This window comes from Anolis carolinensis, unplaced genomic scaffold, assembly GCF_035594765.1.
Source record: "Anolis carolinensis isolate JA03-04 unplaced genomic scaffold, rAnoCar3.1.pri scaffold_17, whole genome shotgun sequence".
Classification (NCBI taxonomy): Eukaryota; Metazoa; Chordata; class Lepidosauria; order Squamata; family Dactyloidae; genus Anolis; species Anolis carolinensis.
The window spans coordinates 498,412-522,751 of record NW_026943827.1 but is presented as its reverse complement, the minus strand read 5'-3'; the positions used below and the strand labels follow the sequence as shown (position 1 = coordinate 522,751).

The following is a 24,340-nucleotide window of genomic DNA, read 5'->3' as shown; positions in this document are numbered from 1 at the left end:
TAGCTCAAGGAAGAAAACCATGAGAAAGAGGAACAAAACTTGGTTCCCCACATTTAAAGGACAGACAGAAGCTCCAAAGTCAAGACAACAAACAAAGAATACTACTCAGAGAACGGGGAAGCCCCAGGCAGGACTCAGCCAGTCTCTGAAGATGGAAGGTTTTCCAAAGATACACAATATCCCCCAGAGAGAGAGAGAGGCTGAGAGGGAGATTCAAAAAGGGGAGGGGTTTTGCAGGGTTGCCCAAAGGGATTGGGTGAAGAAAAAAGAAAAAGGGAAAGGAGTCTTTGAGGACACAGGATCCTTTAGTTTGAGCAAATTTCAAGGTGTGACCTGATGATTTGGAAAGAATGCCAGATCAAAGGTCCCACTTACAAATTGTAACCAACAAAAATGCAAATTGACAGTCTAAAAATTTATGTTCCTCTGGGATCTTTGGGGAGTTTCTAGAGATTTTGGGTAAAGTTTTGAAAGCAAACAGAAAAGAAGAGGGGAAAAGGGAATTGAACTGTGACTCAAAAATTCAGAAGCAGATTGCTTTGAGAAGGAGGGAGAGAGGGGAAAATAATTCTTTGGAGAACTATTGACCCAATATTCAGGAAAACAGAGGATGGCAATGGATGTTTTATGGTCTCTGAACAGTCAATTCCTCCTTCCTCTGAGGGTCCTCATCCCCCCCATGGCCCCTCCTTTCCCCCTGTTCCTCTGGCCAAAAAAGGACAAGCGAGAGGAAGAGAGGGAGAGATTAAGGGAGGGGGGCTGCAAGGGGGAAGAAGTCTTGGGGTGGAAGGGAAAAAGGCTTAGAGGGATTCGGTTGGGGAGGGGTGGAGAGGGAATAGGAGGTTGGGAAACGGAGGGGAGATGGGGCTGAGAGAAAACAGAGGGCTGGGAAACGGAAGGGAGACGGGGGTAAATGGTAGGGAGTTGGGAGAGTGAGTTTGGGAGAGTGGGATCCCGGGAAGCAGAGGTTCCCTTGAAGGGTCGATTTGGGGGTTCTGGGTCGGTGCAAGACTCAGATCAGGGGAGAAAACGGGGGATGAGGTGGGGCAAGCAAATGTCTCCAGAAGTTCCTCTTCTGGTGGAGGCGGAAGGGGAAGTAGGTCTAGAGGGGAGCTTCTGAGGAGGGTAGGTTTTGGAGCCCACGTCCCTGCATGGGAAGACTTGGACCCCCCCCCTCCCTCCTTCCACTCTCCCTCTGGCTTAAGGCCATGAACATCGCAGCATAAGCAAGTTGGGACCACTTGCCCTCCCCCTGGCGAGTCACCTTAGGTCAACACTCCGAATTCGGCGACTCGAGCAAGGGGGGGGCAAGCTGTTCCCCCTTCAAGGGCCACAAGGGGCCACTTATGTGCTCTGAGTTAGCCCAACCTGGCCTGCACCATGTTTTTTGATGCAAAGCCCACCCCAATTGGCCAGGATCTTACCCAATGGAGAATCCCTGGGGATGTCTGCTGGGGTGGGACACCCTAGACGTGCTGAACAAACACCCATTCTTGGCTCAGCCCCTGCCCAGTACCTGACAGTTAACGGAGTAACGACTCACCCCCCGGCTAGGTGCCGCTCGTCCTACTGAGAGTTCCCTCCACCAAGACTGGATGGCTGGCGTCCGTGGAATCCGCAGGTGCCCCGGGAACACAACCGTTCCCCTACCCCGCGATTCTCGAACCTGTAATCTCACAAGCCAGACTGTTCTCACACGCCCCCCGGGTGCCAGATTTTCCCGCGTTTCACCAGGAATTTGTTACCGAGCCCTGATCCGAAGTGCAATACCTCCAGGACTCCGCCCACCTGGGTCTCAACAACGGGGCCGGTTCCCTTTTATTTTTACAGGGCGTCCCCTGTTTCACGTTGGCGCTTTTCCTTCGAGGAGCTAAAAATCTGCTTCCTCCTATCTGGCTCCTTTGTTCAGTACCCTGAATCAGATCTAGAGAGAGAAAGGGACTGCCAGAGAAATTTGGATGTGAAATGAGGTCAAATTGTTGGTCGGAGGGCCCTCCTTGCAGCCGTTTCTCTCCCCAACCTGTCCCAGAATATCTGGACCAAGGTCGCCGCTTGGAATTTTAGCCTAAAAAATTGATCTTTGGAACTTCCAAGCAAGTCCCTTCGTGGTAAAGCCAAATTATGTTGTCGACCGCACTTTAGGGGATCGGGCCCCTTAAGGAGAGAGCCGATCCGGTCCTGAGGGAACGGACCTTGGCGAAGCCAAAAGGAGAATATAAGCCGCAATACAACCTGAAGCCTGAAATGAAGAAGGTCCGCCAAGTTGAAGGAAAATCCGCCAAGGAGTCTTTATTGAGCAATTCAGCTGAAAAGGACGCTAATAGTGATCATTCAATCTACTAGCGTAACATATGTTTCAAATAAAGCCATATTTATACAATGTTTCGGTCTGACAGCCCTTTGAATTTCCCGCCTCGCTTCCCCGCCCATCTGATCGCGGATAGGCTGAGAGGTTGAACGAGGCGGGCTTTCGTTTCCCGCCTTGCTCTGCTGGCCCAATGGGGAGCCGCTTTTTGTCCCTATTCGGGCCAATCAGAGAGGAGGAGGCGGGAGCTATTGAGACAAAGAGGTGACCGGACAGGAAACATCTGATTAATTCTGGCCCAGCCGATTTCTAAAGGAATTAATGACACCCATCAAGGATGTCCGGGGTCCTGTCACGTTCACAGATTTTAGATATGTCTTTGGGGTGTCAGACGGGAAGTGGTGATGGGTGGTGATGAGCCGTCATTGACGGCCCCACAGGGTGCCTTCCTGCGGCGTCCTGGCCTGGGATATGACAATGTTTGCCTTGGGGGCGAGTCACCTTTAGGAATTTGGTGACTCGCCCTATATTGTCCATGCGATCGGAATGAGATTGGATTAAACTGTGGCAGATTATCCTTTTGTTTTTGGGAAGGGAGGTCTGGGTCATAGGGCTAGAGTTCATGTTGGGGTCATAATATTTCCCATTAGATTTCATGATTTGACAATTATATGGGATAGAATGAAAATTAAAATAAAGTTGGAACATAAACCCTGCTGGGAAGAATACATATTTTCCGGGGATCCCAAAGAGTACAAATACATATAGGCAGATAGATAGATTTCAAGGAAATAAAGGAGAATCCATAAAGGTGGGTGACATTGCATAAAGGGGAATCATGAATGATATAAACAATTGAAAACATTTGATGGAGTTTACAACATCTGGGGAGCCCAATATAGAAGTGGAGTTCTAACAGCATGATTTCACAATTCATGAGGTTATCCCAACGATTAGAAATTCATACAACAGTGAGTCATGAGAGTGTCCAAGTACATAGAATATGACAATTCACAAATACATGAGGAAAAAGAGTTCATCTGTGATGGGGGGAATTCGTAGAGATGGCATGGGGAAGAGGCACATGTGAGTTGTAGTCTTTGGAAGTATAGGATTTCATAAGTTCCAGGGGTAGGTCTGAGGAAGAGTGTTCTTCTCCTTCATAAAATCATGAAATTATGAATGAAACGTGGAGGGCCCCCGTCCGGGCATCCCCTGGCAGCTGTAGAGGGTGAGGGTCCTTGGAGAACTATGTCTCCCCAGCGAGAGAGCGACCCCCCCATCCCCAGTTCACAGAAAGGGGGTAGGTATCTCTTAAACCCATTCCGCGGGCCGCGGGGAGAGGAAAATCCGGGATAAGGCAGCATTTTAGCTTGGAAAGAGCCGTCGGTCCCGTTTGACAGTCAGCTGTTGAGGTGCCGAAAACTGGACCGATTCCGGTTCTGCTGGTTGTCTTCGAGTCAGGAGCCTTAGAAAGGGTTAGGACTAAAAGAGGAGCGTTCTAGGGGTAATTTTGATAGAGATATGAGCCAATTTATATCGACCGCCATGTTAATCTATGGCGGGAAATCTCAGCCGGAGTTAAAAGGACGGGAGAGAGAGAGAGATTTCATGCGAAGGAAGGAGTCAGGGAAAGATACAAAATAACCAGATAGAGAGTGTTATTGTTAAAATAAATGCTACTTTTATTGGGGGATTTTGTTACATAGTTCAGGGAAGGGGAAAATGAAGAAAAAAAGGTCTTTTAATAATAGTCTGTTGCGGTCCCGCTCCGTTCTTTTGGTGGGTGACCGGCGGAACTCTCCGCTGCGTTTTCAAATCAATTTGAAAGCCGGGGTGACGGTTATCATGTCCACACTCCAGGCAGTTATAGGATTTCTCCCCAGTGTGAGTCCTTTGATGTGAACGTAGGCCTGAACTCTGAGTGAAGCTCTGTCCACACTCTAGGCAGTTATAGGGTTTCTCCCCAGTGTGAGTCCTTTGATGTGAACGTAGATGTGAACTATTAGTAAAGCTCTGTCCACACTCCAGGCAGTTATAGGGTTTTTCCCCAGTGTGAGTCCTTTGATGTCTACGTAGGCCTGAACTATGAGTGAAGCTCTGTTCACACTCCAGGCAGTTATAGGGTTTCTCCCCAGTGTGAGTCCTTTGATGTGAACGTAGGCCTGAAATCTGAGTGAAGCTCTGTTCACACTCCAGGCAGTTATAGGGTTTCTCCCCAGTGTGAGTCCTTTGATGTGAATGTAAGTGTCCCTTCTGAGCAAAGCTCTGTCCACACTCCAGGCAATTATAGGGTTTCTCCCCAGTGTGAGTCCTTTGATGTGAACGTAGGCCTGAACTCTGAGTGAAGCTCTGTCCACACTCTAGGCAGTTATAGGGTTTCTCCCCAGTGTGAGTCCTTTGATGTGAACATAGATGTGAACTATTAGTAAAGCTCTGTCCACACTCCAGGCAGTTATAGGGTTTTTCCCCAGTGTGAGTCCTTTGATGTCTACGTAGGCGTGAACTATGAGTGAAGCTCTGTTCACACTCCAGGCAGTTATAGGGTTTCTCCCCAGTGTGAGTCCTTTGATGTGAACGTAGGCCTGAACTATGAGTGAAGCTCTGTTCACACTCCAGGCAATTATAGGGTTTCTCCCCAGTGTGAATCCTTTGATGTGTCTTCAGCTTTCCATGCAGACTAAAGCTCTTTCCACATTCAATACATTTATATGCTTTCTCCTCCATGTCAACAGAGTTATGTTGAGTAGATTCCATCTAAACATTAAGAAGAACTTCCTGACTGTAAGAGCTGTTCAGCGATGGAACTCTCTGCCTCAAAATGTAGTGGAGGCTCCTCTGGAATCCTTTAACCAGAGGCCAGATGCACATCTGTCAGGGGGACTTTGCACTTTCCTTGCACGGCAGAGGCCTGGACTGGGTGCCTCATGAAGTCTCTTCCGACTCTTCCGTTCTGCTCTATAATCCAAAGTGAATGTAGGAATTCAGCAAGATCACAAACTCAGTGTTTTAATTGTGCAAAACTCATAAGATTGTGGGTGAACTACAACTCCCATCATGCCAAGTTAACCCCCAGAAGCTTCTTCAATACTTCCAAGTTTGTATGTTGAATAAGTTTGCTCTTGACGCATCACGAGTGGGGTCCAGTGTGCTTACTGGCTGTAGGCTGAACTACAACTCCCACCATGGTGAGTCTGTCCCCTCCAACTCCTCCAGTAGGTTGAGTTACATGGGGTTCCGTGTGCCAAGTGTGGTCCAGATCCATCATCAGTGGAGGTCGCAGTTTCCGTGGTTGTGGGTGAACTACAACTCCCAGAAAGGAAGATCAGTCCCTCCAAACCCCTCCAGTAATCACATCTCGGCATATCAGGTCCGTGTGCCAACTCTGGTCAAGATCCATCCGTGTTTGGGTTCACAGTCCTCTCTGGATGCAGGTGAACTACAACTCCCCCAAATCAAGGTGAATTCCCCCCAAAGACCTCCAGTATTTTTTGCTGGTCATGTGGGTTCTGTTTGCCAAGTTAGTTCCAGGTCAATTGTTGGTGGAGTTCAGAGTCCTCACTGATTGTTGGTGAACTATACATTCCAATATGGGTGAACTATAACTCTTGGAAGTCAAGGTCACTCGCCCCCAAACCCCATCAGTATGCAAAGTTGGCCGTGTTGGGCCTGTGTGCCAAGTGAGTTCCAGGTCCATCATTGGTGGGGTTCAGAGTGCAGTTCTTAGATGGCAGGTGAACTATACATCGCAGTCCCTACAACTCCTCTAAATCAGGGCCAGTTCTCCCCAGACCCCCCCCCCTCTCTCTCTCCAGTCTGTTCAGCTGCTGATCAATTCCTCTGTTTGCTGTGTGCCAAAGGGAGGGGGGAGGGAAAACATAAAAATATATTATTATAAACATAATAGTATAATATCATAAAAAGAATGCAGTAATATATAATAAAATATTATAATTATTTTTAATATTATATCATGATTACATTTTGACTTTGGTCAAAGCACAGGGTTGTATAGGGGTAGATTTGCATGAAGCCCAAACGAGTGCAATGATGACAAATCGGATAGGATACTTATACCATTATTTTATGATAAAATAATAATAATAATATATTAATAATCATATGATAATGTAAAATTGTAATATAGTATAATATATAATAAAGTATATTGTGAAAAAGAAATCTAATATAATATTACATTATTTGATAATAATAACATAATATACTAATACAATATAACACTATAATAATAAAAATAATATATAATAAACTATAGTATAGTAATTGTAATATATTATAATGAAGAAGCCCCTGGGACCTTTCGGTCTGCAAGTTCAGCAGTGGGTTAAACTGCTGAGCTGCTAAACTTCCGGACTGAAAGGTGAGTGGTTGAATCCAGGGAGTGGGGTGAGCTCCCGCTGTTAGCCCCAGTTTCCGCCAACCTAGCACTTTGAAAACATGGAAACGTGAGTAAATCAATAGGTACTGCTGCGTGTGGCCACATGACTCTTGGAGGCACGGACAACGCCGGCTCTTTCTTCGGCTCAGAAATTGAGGCGAGCCCCCCCCACCCCCAAAGCTGGACACAACTGGGCTCAACACCAGGGGAAAACCTTTACCCTTAAATATATTATATTATTGCATATTCATATTACTATTACTATTATTATTCTATTATTGCATTATTGTGTAATTAATCATAGAATCATAGAATCATAGAATAGTAGAGTTGGAAGAGACCTCATGGGCCATCCAGTCCAACCCCCTGCTAAGAAGCAGGAAATCGCATTCAAAGCACCCCCGACAGATGGCCATCCAGCCTCTGCTTAAAAGCCTCAAAGGAAGGAGCCTCCACCACAGCCCCGGGGAGAGAGTTCCACTGTCGAACAGCTCTCACAGTGAGGAAGTTCTTCCTGATGTTCAGGTGGAATCTCCTTTCCTGTAGTTTGAAGCCATTGTTCCATGTCCTAGTCTGCAGGGCAGCAGAAAACAAGCTTGCTCCCTCCTCCCTATGACTTCCCTTCACGTATTTGTACATGGCTATCATGTCTCCTCTCAGCCTTCTCTTCTGCAGGCTAAACATGCCCAGCTCTTTAAGCCGCTCCTCATAGGGCTTGTTCTCCAGACCCTTAATCATTTTAGTCGCCCTCCTCTGGACGCTTTCCAGCTTGTCAACATCTCCCTTCAACTGTGGTGCCCAAAATTGGACACAGTGTGATTCCAGGTGTGGTCTGACCAAGGCAGAATAGAATAAGGGGGAGCAGGACTTCCCTGGATCTAGACGCTATTCCCCTATTGATGCAGGCCAGAATCCCGTTGGCTTTTTTAGCTGCTGCATCACATTGTTGGCTCATGTTTAACTTCTTCCCCACGAGGACTCCAAGGTCTTTTTCGCACACACTGCTGTCAAGCCAGGCATCGTCCCCCATTCTGTATCTTTGATTTCCATTTTTTCTGCCGAAGTGAAGTATCTTGCATTTGTCCCTGTTGAACTTCATTTTGTTAGTTTCGGCCCATCTCTCTAGTCTGTCAAGATCGTTTTGAATTCTGCTCCTGTCTTCTGGAGTGTTAGCTATCCCTCCCAGTTTTGTGTCATCTGCAAACTTGATGATCGTGCCTTCTAACCCTTCGTCTAAGTCGTTAATAAAGATGTTGAACAGAACCGGGCCCAGGACGGAGCCCTGCGGCACTCCACTTGTCACTTCTTTCCATGATGAAGATGACGCATTAGTGAGCACCCTTTGGGTTCGTTCGCTTAGCCAATTGCAGATCCACCTAACCGTAGTTTTGTCTAGCCCACATTTTACTAGTTTATTTGCCAGAAGGTCGTGGGGGACTTTGTCGAAGGCCTTACTGAAATCCAGGTACGCTACATCCACAGCATTCCCTGTATCGACCCAACTCGTAACTCTATCGAAAAAAGAGATCAGATTAGTCTGGCATGACTTGTTTTTGGTAAATCCGTGTTGACTATTAGCAATGACCGCATTTGTTTCTAAGTGTTCGCAGACCACTTCCTTGATGATCTTTTCCAGAATCTTGCCTGGTATCGATGTGAGGCTGACCGGACGGTAATTGTTTGGGTCGTTCTTTTTTCCCTTCTTGAAGATAGGGACCACATTCGCCCTCCTCCAATCTGCTGGGACTTCTCCCGTTCTCCAAGAACTCTCGAAGATATTTGCTAGTGGTTCTGAAATAACTTCCGCTAATTCCTTCAATACTCTTGGATGTAGCTGATCCGGCCCTGGGGACTTGAATTCATTTAGAGAGGCCAAGTGTTCCTGGACAACTTGTTTCCCTATTTGGGGTTGGATTTCCCCCAATCCTTCGTCCATTCCATGTTGCTGAGGTAGAAGATGGCTTTCTTTTTGTGAGAAGACCGAGGCAAAGAAGGCATTGAGCAGTTCTGCCTTTTCCCTGTCCCCTGTCGCCATCACCCCATCTTCTCCTTGCAGTGGCCCTATCGCCTCCTTTTTCTTCCTTTTTCTACCAACGTAAGCAAAAAAGCCTTTTTTGTTGTTTTTTATGTCCCTGGCAAGCCTGAGCTCATTTTGCGCTTTAGCCTTGCGAACCTTTTCCCTACAGGTGTTGGCTATATGTTTGAATTCTTCTTTGGTGATTTCTCCCCTTTTCCACTTCTTGTGCATGTCACTTTTGAGCTTTAGCTCAGTTAGAAGTTCTTTGGACATCCATTCTGGCTTCTTTGCACTTGTCTTATTTTTCTTCTTTGTTGGCACTGTTTGCATTTGCGCCTTGAGTATTTCACTTTTGAAAAACTCCCATCCATCCTTAACTCCCTTGTTTTTTAATATTGGTGTCCATGGAATGCCGCTCAGTAATTCCTTCATTTTTTGGAAGTCAGCTCTCTTAAAGTCGAGAATGCGTGTTTGACTTGTCTTAGTTTCAGCATTCCTTTGTATTGCAAACTCCAGGAGCACATGGTCACTTGCCCCTAAGGATCCAACCACTTCAACTGTATTGATCAGGTCTTCCACATTTGTTAAGATTAGATCAAGAGTTGCTGATCCTCTTGTTGCCTCTTCTACCTTCTGGACCATAAAATTGTCTGCAAGGCAAGTGAGGAATTTGTTGGACTTTGTACTCTTGGCTGAGTTTGTTTTCCAGCAGATATCGGGATAATTGAAATCGCCCATGACTACTATATCTCTTCTTTGTGCCTGTTTGGTCAACTGTTGACAGAAGGCTTCATCAAGTCCTTCATCCTGACTTGGAGGTCTGTAGTAGACACCCACAACAAGATCTTTTTGAGTCCCGGTTCCCTTGATTCTTATCCAGATGCTTTCTAGCTGGTTTCCCGGATTACAGTCTTGCATTTCTTCTGCAACGTAACTGTTTTTGACATATAAAGCTACTCCCCCTCCTCTCCCTTTTGTTCTATTTCTGTGAAAGAGGTTATAGCCCTCAATGGCTACATTCCAGTGATGGGAGTCATCCCACCAGGTTTCAGTGATGCCTATGACATCGTATGTGTGGTGCTGTGCTAAGAGTTGGAGTTCCTCTTGCTTATTTCCCATGCTCTGAGCGTTGGTGTAAAGACATGTAAGCCCCTGTGACCTCCCCTTGAGCTTTTTCTTTGGGATTATTGTGCTCTCCGTACTTGGTCCTTGCTGTGTTTGTGCAGCCCTCCGTTTAGCCTTTTGGCGGTTCCCTGTGGTCGTGGGTAATATAGTGTTCGCCAGGCTGTTGTTCCCCTCCCCCAGTAGATCTAGTTTAAAGTTCGCCTGATGAGGTTTGTGAGTCTGTGTGCAAAAAGATGTTTTCCTGCTTGTGTGAGATGCACCCCATCACTTGCCAATAGGCCATCCTCCTGGAAGAGTAGACCATGGTCAAGGAAGCCAAAATGCTCCTCTTGGCACCATTTTCTGAGCCAGTTATTGACCTGTACTATTTTTCCGGCCCTTGTAGAGCCGTGTCCTACAACAGGGAGGAGGGATGAAAAGATCACATGTACATTATACAGTTTTAGCTTTGTTCCCAGAGCTCGAAAATCATTTGTGATCTTTTGAAAAGTATGCCTAGCGGTGTCATTGGTACCTACATGAATCAACATAAGGTGGGGAGGGTGATGGGGCTTTAGGAGCCTGCTGAGCCTCTGAGTGATATGGTGTATTTTTGCCCCCGGGAGGCAGCATGTTTCTCGAGCCATCCCATCCGGTCTGGAAATGATGGCTTCCGTTCCTCTAAGGAGGGAGTCACCTACTACCAAGACCTGTTTCCTTTGAGGATTGACAGGGTCCCTTTTGTGCAAGACAGTGTGTATGTCCCGTGAAGAGTGTTCCTGTTGAAGTGAATCATGCAGGTGTAAAGTGTTGTCCTCCTCCTCAACATCCCCAGTGCATTCATCAATGACAATCCATTGAGATACATCCGAGAGCCCATTACTCTCCCAAGGATGTTCCTGTTGCTCCTGGTCTACAATTGGGGATGGAGCATTTGCATGATTACATAAGTGTGAATGTGGTGATGCACTGTCCCCGTCCCGGCTATCCCCTGCGCATCGATCAAGGGTGGCCCACTGAGTGGTATCTAAGAAACTGTGGTCCTCCACAAGATGTGTTTCCTGATTGTATGTTAATGGTGTTAGAATTTCAAATCTGTTGTGTAAATGCAGCTGAGCAGAGGAGTTCTGCGGAGGCTGCCTGGTCCTGTGTCTCCTTCTATGGGTGACGTCCTTCCAAGCCTGAGGGTTGTCTACCTGTGAGTTGATCTCCCCATAAGGATCCTGATCATGGTCATGGTGGTGTTGGTGTGATGCAGGCTGCAGATCTACAGCAGCGTGTTGTGCAGTGTCCAAGAAGACCTCGAGTGCCTGAATGTCCTTAAGGGTCTTAATACGGTGCTCGAGCTGTTGGATCCTCTGCTCCATCAGAGTCATCTGTTTGCATTTGGAGCAGATGTAGTTGACTAGTTTTTGTGTGAAAAAGCAGAACATGCCACAGCTGGTGCATGTGGTGGCAAGTATTTGCTGTTGGTCCATCTCTTCGTGAGTGAAGTGACCGAGGAGGATTGTGTGTTTTATGGGCAGACTGCTATCCACCTTCCTGTGTGTGTATTTTTAAAGTTGTTTTGTTTATTGTATATACTGTAAGAATGTGTTTTACTGTAGTGGTGGGACACTGGCTCAGAAAGCTTCAACAGGAAGCCAACACTTTCAATAACAATAGCCTTGCCTCACCTTCCAAACAATGGCAGAACAGCAAGCCTTAATTACAGCTAGCCCACACTCAAGAATCAGCCCAGACTCAGGTTTTTAAAGGTAAAAGAGTCCAACAAACACAGGTTTTTAAGGCTTTTAAGGCTATCTAAGAAAAGAGTAGGCAATCTAAGAAAAGAGTGCACAGTCTCAGGTTTTTAAGGAATTATTAGACAGACCTTACCTAAACCAAGGAGCAAGCTGCTTTCCTGCTTCCTCTCCTCACCTCTGCGTGAACTCTGGCTCAGAAAGCTTATATTGTCATGTTCTATTATTCTATCTTCATATTATTCTATTTTATTCTGTTACTTTATAATTTTCACTCCTTGCCCTTTGGCCCAGTTCACTCTCGTTCAATTCCTTTGTACTGTTTTTATACCATGTTTTATGATGCTATTGTTACTATTTTATTGCTTTACTATATTACGAGGAGCCCCGGTGGCGAAGTGTGTTAAAGCACCGAGCTGCTGAACTTGCAGACCGAAAGGTCCCAGGTTCAAATCCCGGGAGCGGAATGAGCGCCCGCTGTAAGACCCAGCTACTGCAAACCTAGCAGTTCGAAAACATGCCAACGTGAGTAGATCAATAGGTACCGCTCCGGTGGGAAGGTAACAGCGCTCCATGCAGTCATGCCAGTGGCCACATGACCTTGGAGGTGTCTATGGACAACGCCGGCTCTTTGGCTCAGAAATGGAGATGAGCCCCAACCCCCAGAGTCGGTCACGACTGGACTTAACGTCAGGGGAAACCTTGACCTTTACTCTATGACAGTGAAAGTATTTATATTTGTTGATGATGCGCGTTTTGTATGCAATGGCCTGGCCCTGGCCCCACGTCAGCCGCCCTGAATCCCTTCGGGGAGATGGAGGCGGGACACAAAATACCATTATTATTACTACAGTAGAGTCTCACTTATCTAACACTCGCTTATCCAACGCATTTTTGTAGTCAATGTTTTCAATACATCGTGATATTTTGGTGCTAAATTTGTAAATACAGTAATTACTACATAGCATTACTGTGTATTGAGCTATATTGCACAGGCCTTTCCCTTGCCCAGCTTGGAAACATCCATTACGCTTGGCTAAATACTGGTTGTTGTATGATGAATTATGTATTTAATTATGTTCTTTATGATGTTGGTATAAGTATTTTTATTGTGTTATATTTTGACCTTTGTCTTAAGGTGCCCTGCGTCCCTTCAGGGAGATGGTGGCGGGATACAAAAAAATGTTGTAGTAGTAGTTGTTATTATTATTATTATTATTATTATTATTATTAGTAGTAGTAGTAGTAGTAGTATTGGGGGGGGGGGGGGGAAGTGTGGTACAATGTGGTGTTATACTTTAAAGGGACCAACAAAGTGTTGAACAAAGTGTTCAAAGAATAAGTTTTGTCGGCTTCGACTCGGTCTGGACTAAGGTTTATGTACAAGGTTCTGTGGATGAATGGCTCAAGTATTTTGTATTGTTTTAAATCTGTATTTAACTGCTTATGTTTTTATTCTTTTGTATTGTTGTGTATTGGCATCAAATTCTGCCAGTTTTGTAAGCCGCCCTGAGTCCCTTCGGGTGAGAAGGGCGGGATAGAAATGATGGAAATAAATACATAGAATAAACAAAGAAACAGAAGAATGCAAGCAAAATGGTGGATCAGGTGAAGGTGGTATCGCTCAACTGCCGAGGCCTTGGCTACTGCTATAAAGGGAAGATGATTACAAATAATAATAATAATTTATTTCTTATATCCCACCTCCATCTCCCCAAGGGGACTCGGGGCGGCTTACATGGGGACAAAGCTCTAAAATCAACAGTTGACATATGCATAAAAACAGTAGAAGTTACAAAATTTAAATACATAGCAAGAACCAAACAATTTTAAAACTTTTAAGATAAAACACATACAGTAGAGTCTCAATAATCCAAGCTAAACGGGCCAGCAGAAGCTTGGATAAGCGAATATCTTGGATTATAAGGACTGATCAAGGAAAAGCCTATTAAACATCAAATTAGGTTATGATTTTACAAATTAAGCACCAAAACTTCATGTTATACAACAAATTTGACAGAAAAAGTAGTTCAATATGCAGTAATGTTATGTTGTAATTACTGTATTTATGAATTTAGCACCAAAATATCACGATATATTGGAAACATTGACTACAAAAATGGCTTGGATTATCCAGAGGCTTGGATAAGCGAGGCTTGGATTAGTGAGACTCTACTGTAGTATATCAGTTAGACAGGGGAGTGGGGCTGTTTAGGATTACGTGTGAGGGGCTGACTTGTGCAAACATGAATAGTGGGACCAGAGTGGGGTAAAGTGCTAGGAGCCGGCAAGGCGATTTGGACTGTATGATGAAAGTGCAGCTGATTATTCTATATAAAAGCATTAGCAACGAGAAAACAGCTAGAAAAACGTGAGTTAGAAAGGACTCAAAAAGATTTGAAACTCCAAATTATTAGCCAAAGCAGCACACATTAGAAAGGGAAGAAAATAATAATATCCATTAAAGACAAGGAAGGTAAGAATCATACAAGGATGGAAGACAAAATATTAGCTTTTCCAAAATTTTATCAAGAACTATACTTGACAAAAGAAAACTCCAAAAGTAAAATAGAGGAATATATTGAGAAATATTGGAAACAATAAAGATCCAGAAAACAGATGAATTAGTTATAGAACAATTAATTTCATAAAAAGAGATTGGAGAAATTACAGATAATTTAAAACCCAGGAAGACTCCAGAAATGGATGGGCTGGGACCGGAATATTATAGAAAAATTAAAACCATATTAATACGTAAATTAAAAGAATTATATAATAATAACAGGAGAGAAGATCCCACCATCTCGGGAACAGTCTCTGATTATGTTAATTTTGAAACCTAACAAGGACCCAACAGAACCTGGATCACATAGACCCATTGAGTTAATAAATCAAGATGCTAAAATTTCAACAGTAATTATGGCAAAAAGAATGAATGAATTTATATATAAGTATATCAATGAAGATCAATGTGGTTTCATAGCAGGGAGACAAATGTCAGTTTAATGGGTAGGGTTCTAAATATATTTAATTATCAGGAAAGGAAATTTTAAAAATGAGTCTTTAATTAATTTTCCCCTCCTGTTTTAAAGACTCAATTAAATATTTGGGAATAAATGTAGTGAAAAATTAGAAGTTGTAGAGACTAATAATTTTATTAAATGAAGAAAGGAAATAAATATAACATTTTTAGAATACCCTAGACTCGAATTATCATGCTTTGGAAGAATAGCATTGATTAAGATGAAAATATTACCTTTTTTAAAATTTAGAATGTCACCTAGGAAAATTTAAACGTGGTCTGTAATGGAAATAAAAAGCCAGAATAAATATAACTAAATGGTACGTAGTCGACGGTTTAGCGGAGCAAGGAAAACTGGAAGGGCCAGAAGCGTGGTTCTCAACCCGGGGTCCCTCCCCAGGTGTGTTTGGCCTACAACTCCCAGAAATCCCAGCCAGTTCAGTTTACCAGCTGTTAGGATTTCTGGGATCTGAAGGCCAAAAACATCTGGGGAGGGACCCCAGGTTGAGAACCACTGGGCTAGAAGAAGAGGATAAGAAATTAGAATGGAAACCAGAGTATATTTTGATAGAAAATAAAGGAAAGTCTAAAAAGAATGGGTATAATGAACAGAGTAACCCCCTTACATAAATATAAACATTATATCTAAACTTTATTTGCCATGCCATACTGTTGCCCTTGACCCGCCTGGCATCTGCTAGTTGGCCATCCCAACGCTGAACCCTTGGCCACTGTCTCCTGGCCTGCTGGTGGAGTATCTTGTCATTGGTTCCTAAGCCTGTGTTGATTGATTTGCCTGTTTATTGTACTTATGCTCATTATTGTATTATGTTTTGTAGTTGTATGGTTTTAAGTTGTTGTTTGGCGTCCTTGTTGGAAACTGCCTTGAGTCCCTTGAGGAGAAAGATAGGGCGGTATATGAACAAAGTTTTATTATTGTTATTATTATTTATTTGTACCATCTCCCCAAAGGGGAGCGGCTCACAAAAGTACACGATTGTGCAGAACACACAATAAGATAAAGGTAAAGGTTTTCCCTGACATGAAGTCCAGTCGTGTCCGACTCTGGGGGTTGGGGCTCATCTCCATTTCTAAGACAAAGAGCCGGCATTGTCCGCAGGCACCTCCTAAGTCATGTGGCCAGCATGACTGCATGGAGCACTGTTACCTTTCTACAGAAGCAGTACCTATTGATCTACTCACATTTAAATGTTTTTCAGACTGCTAGATTGCCAGAAGCTGGGGCTAATAGTGGGAGCTTGCTCTGTTCCCCGGATTCGAACCTGCAAATCTTTCGGTCAGCAAATTCAGAAGCTCAGCAGTTTAATGGCTGTGTAACTGGGGGGAAACCTTTACATTTACCTAAATAAATAAATAAATAAATAAGAAGAAGGAAGGAAGGAAGGAAGGAAGGGAGAGAAGGAGGGAAGGAAGGAAGGCAGAAGGAAGTGATCGGGAACTGGAAAATATAGATATTGACACCTATATATTGTTTGTACATAACAACAACAATAATAACAACTTTATTCTTATATCCCACCACAATCTCTCTCCCCGAAGGGACTCGGGGCAGCTTACATGGAGACCAAGCTCAGCATAAGCAAGGACTCTACTTCATTTTTATGAGCGCCCTCAGATCTTTTATCAAGCCATGTTTTATTTTTAATGTGAATTTATTATGTTTTATAGATCTGTTTTATTACAATGTTTGTACCACTTGGGCTAGGCCCCGTGTAAGCTGCCCCGAGTCTCTTTGGGGAGATGGAGGCAAGGTATCAAAATAAAGTTGTTGTTATTGTTATTATTATTATTATAACACAATTAACAACATATAACAAATAAACAATACAATGAGAACAACTGAAACCAGAAAAAGTAAGAACACCATAAAAGTACATAATCAACTTACATCAACTGACCAGTAAGCGGGAAAAGTGGGCACGTTCAGACCCGAGAGGGCAGGGCCAGGGCTTGTGCAGAAGGCGGGTCATATTCCTTGATTTCCCACCGCTTTCCTCCCCCCAAGGCAGGCACGGGCACAACACGGCCGGGGGGGGGGGGTGGAGTGGCCCCTCAGGCGCTTCCCTCTGGGCCCCTCCCCACGTTCCCTCCCCTCTGGGCATCAGGACGCCTTGGTGGCCTCGGTGGGAGTGGGAGTTCTCCTGCATCAGCCACACTGGGACCCCCACCGAGAAGGAAGGCCCTGGGACCAGGCTTGGCCCAGAGAAGACCTTTGGCCAACTGAAGATCTTGCAGGGGTCCCTGGGAATGGACCTTGGCTTTGGGAGTGGGAGTTCTCCTGCATCAGCCACACTGGGACCCCCACCGAGAAGGAAGGCCCTGGGACCAGGCTTGGCCCAGAGAAGACCTTTGGCCAACTGAAGATCTTGCAGGGGTCCCTGGGAATGGACCTTGGCTTTGGGAGTGGGAGTTCTCCTGCATCAGCCACACTGGGACCCCCACCGAGAAGGAAGGCCCTGGGACCAGGCTTGGCCCAGAGAAGACCTTTGGCCAACTGAAGATCTTGCAGGGGTCCCTGGGAATGGACCTTGGCTTTGGGAGTGGGAGTTCTCCTGCATCAGCCACCCTGGGACCCCCACCGAGAAGGAAGGCCCTGGGACCAGGCTAGGCCCAGAGAAGACCTTTGGCCAACTGAAGATCTTGCAGGGGTCCCTGGGAATGGACCGTGGCTTTGGGAGTGGGAGTTCTCCTGCATCAGCCACACTGGGACCCCCCACCGAGAAGGCCCTGGGACCAGGCTTGGCCCAGAGAAGACCTTTGGCCAACTGAAGATCTTGCAGGGGTCCCTGGGAATGGACCTTGGCTTTGGGAGTGGGAGTTCTCCTGCATCAGCCACACTGGGACCCCCACCGAGAAGGAAGGCCCTGGGACCAGGCTTGGCCCAGAGAAGACCTTTGGCCAACTGAAGATCTTGCAGGGGTCCCTGGGAATGGACCTTGGCTTTGGGAGTGGGAGTTCTCCTGCATCAGCCACACTGGGACCCCCACCGAGAAGGAAGGCCCTGGGACCAGGCTTGGCTCAGAGAAGACCTTTGGCCAACTGAAGATCTTGCAGGGGTCCCTGGGAATGGACCTTGGCTTTGGGAGTGGGAGTTCTCCTGCATCAGCCACACTGGGACCCCCACCGAGAAGGAAGGCCCTGGGACCAGGCTTGGCCCAGAGAAGACCTTTGGCCAACTGAAGATCTTGCAGGGGTCCCTGGGAATGGACCTTGGCTTTGGGAGTGGGAGTTCTCCTGCATCAGCCACCCTGGGACCCCCACCGAGAAGGAAGGCCCTGGGACCAGGCTTGGCCCAGAGAAGACCTTTGGCCAACTGAAGATCTTGCAGGGGTCCCTGGGAATGGACCTTGGCTTTGGGAGTGGGAGTTCTCCTGCATCAGCCACCCTGGGACCCCCACCGAGAAGGAAGGCCCTGGGACCAGGCTTGGCCCAGAGAAGACCTTTGGCCAACTGAAGATCTTGCAGGGGTCCCTGGGAATGGACCTTGGCTTTGGGAGTGGGAGTTCTCCTGCATCAGCCACACTGGGACCCCCACCGAGAAGGAAGGCCCTGGGACCAGGCTTGGCCCAGAGAAGACCTTTGGCCAACTGAAGATCTTGCAGGGGTCCCTGGGAATGGACCTTGGCTTTGGGAGTGGGAGTTCTCCTGCATCAGCCACACTGGGACCCCCACCGAGAAGGAAGGCCCTGGGACCAGGCTTTGCCCAGAGAAGACCTTTGGCCAACTGAAGATCTTGCAGGGGTCCCTGGGAATGGACCTTGGCTTTGGGAGTGGGAGTTCTCCTGCATCAGCCACACTGGGACCCCCACCGAGAAGGAAGGCCCTGGGACCAGGCTTGGCCCAGAGAAGACCTTTGGCCAACTGAAGATCTTGCAGGGGTCCCTGGGAATGGACCTTGGCTTTGGGAGTGGGAGTTCTCCTGCATCAGCCACCCTGGGACCCCCACCGAGAAGGAAGGCCCTGGGACCAGGCTTGGCCCAGAGAAGACCTTTGGCCAACTGAAGATCTTGCAGGGGTCCCTGGGAATGGACCTTGGCTTTGGGAGTGGGAGTTCTCCTGCATCAGCCACCCTGGGACCCCCACCGAGAAGGAAGGCCCTGGGACCAGGCTTGGCCCAGAGAAGACCTTTGGCCAACTGAAGATCTTGCAGGGGTCCCTGGGAATGGACCTTGGCTTTGGGAGTGGGAGTTCTCCTGCATCAGCCACCCTGGGACCCCCACCGAGAAGGAAGGCCCTGGGACCAGGCTTGGCCCAGAGAAGACCTTTGGCCAACTGAAGATCTTGCAGGGGTCCCTGGGAATGGACCTTGGCTTTGGGAGTGGGAGTTCTCCTGCATCAGCCACGCTGGGACCCCCACCGAGAAGGAAGGCCCTGGGACCAGGCTTGGCCCAGAGAAGACCTTTGGCCAACTGAAGATCTTGCAGGGGTCCCTGGGAATGGACCTTGGCTTTGGGAGTGGGAGTTCTCCTGCATCAGCCACACTGGGACCCCCACCGAGAAGGCCCTAGGACCAGGCTTGGCCCAGAGAAGACCTTTGGCCAACTGAAGATCTTGCAGGGGTCCCTGGGAATGGACCTTGGCTTTGGGAGTGGGAGTTCTCCTGCATCAGCCACCCTGGGACCCCCACCGAGAAGGAAGGCCCTGGGACCAGGCTTGGCCCAGAGAAGACCTTTGGCCAACTGAAGATCTTGCAGGGGTCCCTGGGAATGGACCTTGGCTTTGGGAGTGGGAGTTCTCCTGCATCAGCCACACTGGGACCCCCACCGAGAAGGAAGGCCCTGGGACCAGGCTTGGCCCAGAGAAGACCTTTGGCCAACTGAAGATCTTGCAGGGGTCCCTGGGAATGGACCTTGGCTTTGGGAGTGGGAGTTCTCCTGCATCAGCCACACTGGGACCCCCACCGAGAAGGAAGGCCCTGGGACCAGGCTTGGCCCAGAGAAGACCTTTGGCCAACTGAAGATCTTGCAGGGGTCCGTGGGAATGGACCTTGGCTTTGGGAGTGGGAGTTCTCCTGCATCAGCCACACTGGGACCCCCACCGAGAAGGAAGGCCCTGGGACCAGGCTTGGCCCAGAGAAGACCTTTGGCCAACTGAAGATCTTGCAGGGGTCCCTGGGAATGGACCTTGGCTTTGGGAGTGGGAGTTCTCCTGCATCAGCCACACTGGGACCCCCACCGAGAAGGAAGGCCCTGGGACCAGGCTTGGCCCAGAGAAGACCTTTGGCCAACTGAAGATCTTGCAGGGGTCCCTGGGAATGGACCTTGGCTTTGGGAGTGGGAGTTCTCCTGCATCAGCCACACTGGGACCCCCACCGAGAAGGAAGGCCCTGGGACCAGGCTTGGCCCAGAGAAGACCTTTGGCCAACTGAAGATCTTGCAGGGGTCCGTGGGAATGGACCTTGGCTTTGGGAGTGGGAGTTCTCCTGCATCAGCCACACTGGGACCCCCACCGAGAAGGAAGGCCCTGGGACCAGGCTTGGCCCAGAGAAGACCTTTGGCCAATTGAAGATCTTGCAGGGGTCCCTGGGAATGGACCGTGGCTTTGGGAGTGGGAGTTCTCCTGCATCAGCCACACTGGGACCCCCACCGAGAAGGCCCTGGGACCAGGCTTGGCCCAGAGAAGACCTTTGGCCAACTGAAGATCTTGCAGGGGTCCCTGGGAATGGACCTTGGCTTTGGGAGTGGGAGTTCTCCTGCATCAGCCACCCTGGGACCCCCACCGAGAAGGAAGGCCCTGGGACCAGGCTTGGCCCAGAGAAGACCTTTGGCCAACTGAAGATCTTGCAGGGGTCCCTGGGAATGGACCTTGGCTTTGGGAGTGGGAGTTCTCCTGCATCAGCCACCCTGGGACCCCCACCGAGAAGGAAGGCCCTGGGACCAGGCTTGGCCCAGAGAAGACCTTTGGCCAACTGAAGATCTTGCAGGGGTCCCTGGGAATGGACCTTGGCTTTGGGAGTGGGAGTTCTCCTGCATCAGCCACACTGGGACCCCCACCGAGAAGGAAGGCCCTGGGACCAGGCTTGGCTCAGAGAAGACCTTTGGCCAACTGAAGATCTTGCAGGGGTCCCTGGGAATGGACCTTGGCTTTGGGAGTGGGAGTTCTCCTGCATCAGCCACACTGGGACCCCCACCGAGAAGGAAGGCCCTGGGACCAGGCTTGGCCCAGAGAAGACCTTTGGCCAACTGAAGATCTTGCAGGGGTCCCTGGGAATGGACCGTGGCTTTGGGAGTTCTCCTGCATCAGCCACCCTGGGACCCCCACCGAGAAGGAAGGCCCTGGGACCAGGCTTGGCCCAGAGAAGACCTTTGGCCAACTGAAGATCTTGCAGGGGTCCCTGGGAATGGACCTTGGCTTTGGGAGTGGGAGTTCTCCTGCATCAGCCACACTGGGACCCCCACCGAGAAGGAAGGCCCTGGGACCAGGCTTGGCCCAGAGAAGACCTTTGGCCAACTGAAGATCTTGCAGGGGTCCCTGGGAATGGACCTTGGCTTTGGGAGTGGGAGTTCTCCTGCATCAGCCACCCTGGGACCCCCACCGAGAAGGAAGGCCCTGGGACCAGGCTTGGCCCAGAGAAGACCTTTGGCCAACTGAAGATCTTGCAGGGGTCCCTGGGAATGGACCTTGGCTTTGGGAGTGGGAGTTCTCCTGCATCAGCCACCCTGGGACCCCCACCGAGAAGGAAGGCCCTGGGACCAGGCTTGGCCCAGAGAAGACCTTTGGCCAACTGAAGATCTTGCAGGGGTCCCTGGGAATGGACCTTGGCTTTGGGAGTGGGAGTTCTCCTGCATCAGCCACCCTGGGACCCCCACCGAGAAGGAAGGCCCTGGGACCAGGCTTGGCCCAGAGAAGACCTTTGGCCAACTGAAGATCTTGCAGGGGTCCCTGGGAATGGACCTTGGCTTTGGGAGTGGGAGTTCTCCTGCATCAGCCACCCTGGGACCCCCACCGAGAAGGAAGGCCCTGGGACCAGGCTTGGCCCAGAGAAGACCTTTGGCCAACTGAAGATCTTGCAGGGGTCCCTGGGAATGGACCTTGGCTTTGGGAGTGGGAGTTCTCCTGCATCAGCCACACTGGGACCGCCACCGAGAAGGAAGGCCCTGGGACCAGGCTTGGCCCAGAGAAGACCTTTGGCCAACTGAAGATCTTGCAGGGGTCCCTGGGAATGGACCTTGGCTTTGGGAGTGGGAGTTCTCCTGCATCAGCCACCCTGGGACCCCCACCGAGAAGGAAGGCCCTGGGACCAGGCTTGGCCCAGAGAAGACCTTTGGCCAACTGAAGATCTTGCAGGGGTCCCTGGGAATGGACCTTGGCTTTGGGAGTGGGAGTTCTCCTGCATCAGCCACACTGGGACCCCCACCGAGAAGGAAGGCCCTGGGACCAGGCTTGGCCCAGAGAAGACCTTTGGCCAACTGAAGATCTTGCAGGGGTCCCTGGGAATGGACCTTGGCTTTGGGAGTGGGAGTTCTCCTGCATCAGCCACACTGGGACCCCCACCGAGAAGGCCCTAGGACCAGGCTTGGCCCAGAGAAGACCTTTGGCCAACTGAAGATCTTGCAGGGGTCCCTGGGAATGGACCTTGGCTTTGGGAGTGGGAGTTCTCCTGCATCAGCCACCCTGGGACCCCCACCGAGAAGGAAGGCCCTGGGACCAGGCTTGGCCCAGAGAAGACCTTTGGCCAACTGAAGATCTTGCAGGGGTCCCTGGGAATGGACCTTGGCTTTGGGAGTGGGAGTTCTCCTGCATCAGCCACACTGGGACCCCCACCGAGAAGGAAGGCCCTGGGACCAGGCTTGGCCCAGAGAAGACCTTTGGCCAACTGAAGATCTTGCAGGGGTCCCTGGGAATGGACCTTGGCTTTGGGAGTGGGAGTTCTCCTGCATCAGCCACACTGGGACCCCCACCGAGAAGGCCCTAGGACCAGGCTTGGCCCAGAGAAGACCTTTGGCCAACTGAAGATCTTGCAGGGGTCCCTGGGAATGGACCTTGGCTTTGGGAGTGGGAGTTCTCCTGCATCAGCCACCCTGGGACCCCCACCGAGAAGGAAGGCCCTGGGACCAGGCTTGGCCCAGAGAAGACCTTTGGCCAACTGAAGATCTTGCAGGGGTCCCTGGGAATGGACCTTGGCTTTGGGAGTGGGAGTTCTCCTGCATCAGCCACACTGGGACCGCCACCGAGAAGGAAGGCCCTGGGACCAGGCTTGGCCCAGAGAAGACCTTTGGCCAACTGAAGATCTTGCAGGGGTCCCTGGGAATGGACCTTGGCTTTGGGAGTGGGAGTTCTCCTGCATCAGCCACACTGGGACCCCCACCGAGAAGGAAGGCCCTGGGACCAGGCTTGGCCCAGAGAAGACCTTTGGCCAACTGAAGATCTTGCAGGGGTCCCTGCGAATGGACCGTGGCTTTGGGAGTGGGAGTTCTCCTGCATCAGCCACACTGGGACCCCCACCGAGAAGGAAGGCCCTGGGACCAGGCTTGGCCCAGAGAAGACCTTTGGCCAACTGAAGATCTTGCAGGGGTCCCTGCGAATGGACCGTGGCTTTGGGAGTGGGAGTTCTCCTGCATCAGCCACACTGGGACCCCCACCGAGAAGGAAGGCCCTGGGACCAGGCTTGGCCCAGAGAAGACCTTTGGCCAACTGAAGATCTTGCAGGGGTCCCTGGGAATGGACCTTGGCTTTGGGAGTGGGAGTTCTCCTGCATCAGCCACACTGGGACCCCCACCGAGAAGGAAGGCCCTGGGACCAGGCTTGGCCCAGAGAAGACCTTTGGCCAACTGAAGATCTTGCAGGGGTCCCTGGGAATGGACCTTGGCTTTGGGAGTGGGAGTTCTCCTGCATCAGCCACCCTGGGACCCCCACCGAGAAGGAAGGCCCTGGGACCAGGCTTGGCCCAGAGAAGACCTTTGGCCAACTGAAGATCTTGCAGGGGTCCCTGGGAATGGACCTTGGCTTTGGGAGTGGGAGTTCTCCTGCATCAGCCACACTGGGACCCCCACCGAGAAGGAAGGCCCTGGGACCAGGCTTGGCCCAGAGAAGCCCCGTCACCCCCTGAACAGTCTGCGGGGATTGAGGGGAACGGGCCTTGGTTCTGGGAGGGGCAGTTCTTCACCCGCAGCCAGAAAGGAGGGAACCAGATGAGGTCAGGTCTGGACCAGGCTTGGCTCAGAGACCCAATATGGACAGCTGTGCACACAGGCCTGGTTTAACAATAATAATAATAATAATAATAATAATAATAATAATAATAATAATAATAATAAGATATGTATGAAGGACATATCAAAGGACTCACACTGGGGAGAAACCCTATAACTGCCTGGAGTGTGGACAGAGCTTCACTCAGAAGGGACACTTACATTCACATCAAAGGATTCACACTGGGGAGAAACCCTATACATGCCTGGAGTGTGGACAGAACTTCACGCATAGGTCAAATCTACACTTACATCAAAGGACTCACACTGGGGAGAAAACCTATAAATGCCTGGAGTGTGGACAGAGCTTTGCTCAGAGTGGAACTTTATGTTCACATCAAAGGACTCACACTGGGGAGAAACCCTATACATGCCTTGAGTGTGGACAGAGCTTCACTCATAGGTCAAATCTACACTCACATCAAAGGACTCACACTGGGGAGAAACCTTATAAATGCCTGGAGTGTGGACAGACCTTCGCTCAGATTGGAACTCTACGTTCACATCAAAGGACTCACACTGGGGAGAAACCATAGAAA

General features: G+C 49.1%; 3 protein-coding genes across 3 annotated transcripts in view; 1 reads left to right on the top strand and 2 right to left on the bottom strand.

Annotated features, from left to right (window-relative positions):
- LOC134294582 (zinc finger protein 658B-like) overlaps positions 1-24,340 on the bottom strand; it is a 191,908-nt gene that overhangs the window by 48,964 nt on the left and 118,604 nt on the right. The window lies entirely within an intron of this gene.
- The window catches only part of LOC134294564 (uncharacterized), a 406,638-nt gene that overhangs the window by 288,151 nt on the left and 94,147 nt on the right, over positions 1-24,340 (top strand). The gene's annotated exons all lie outside the window — the stretch shown is intronic.
- On the bottom strand, positions 820-6,152 carry LOC134294596 (zinc finger protein 239-like). The gene has a single exon (XM_062966165.1). It carries the CDS (start codon positions 5,060-5,062, stop codon positions 4,016-4,018), a length of 1,047 nt encoding a protein of 348 aa, XP_062822235.1. The 5' UTR covers positions 5,063-6,152; the 3' UTR covers positions 820-4,015.

Bases quoted from the DNA above. Each gene is read 5' to 3' on its own strand.
- LOC134294596 (XM_062966165.1), bottom strand. From the start codon at position 5,062: ATGGAATCTACTCAACATAACTCTGTTGACATGGAGGAGAAAGCATAT.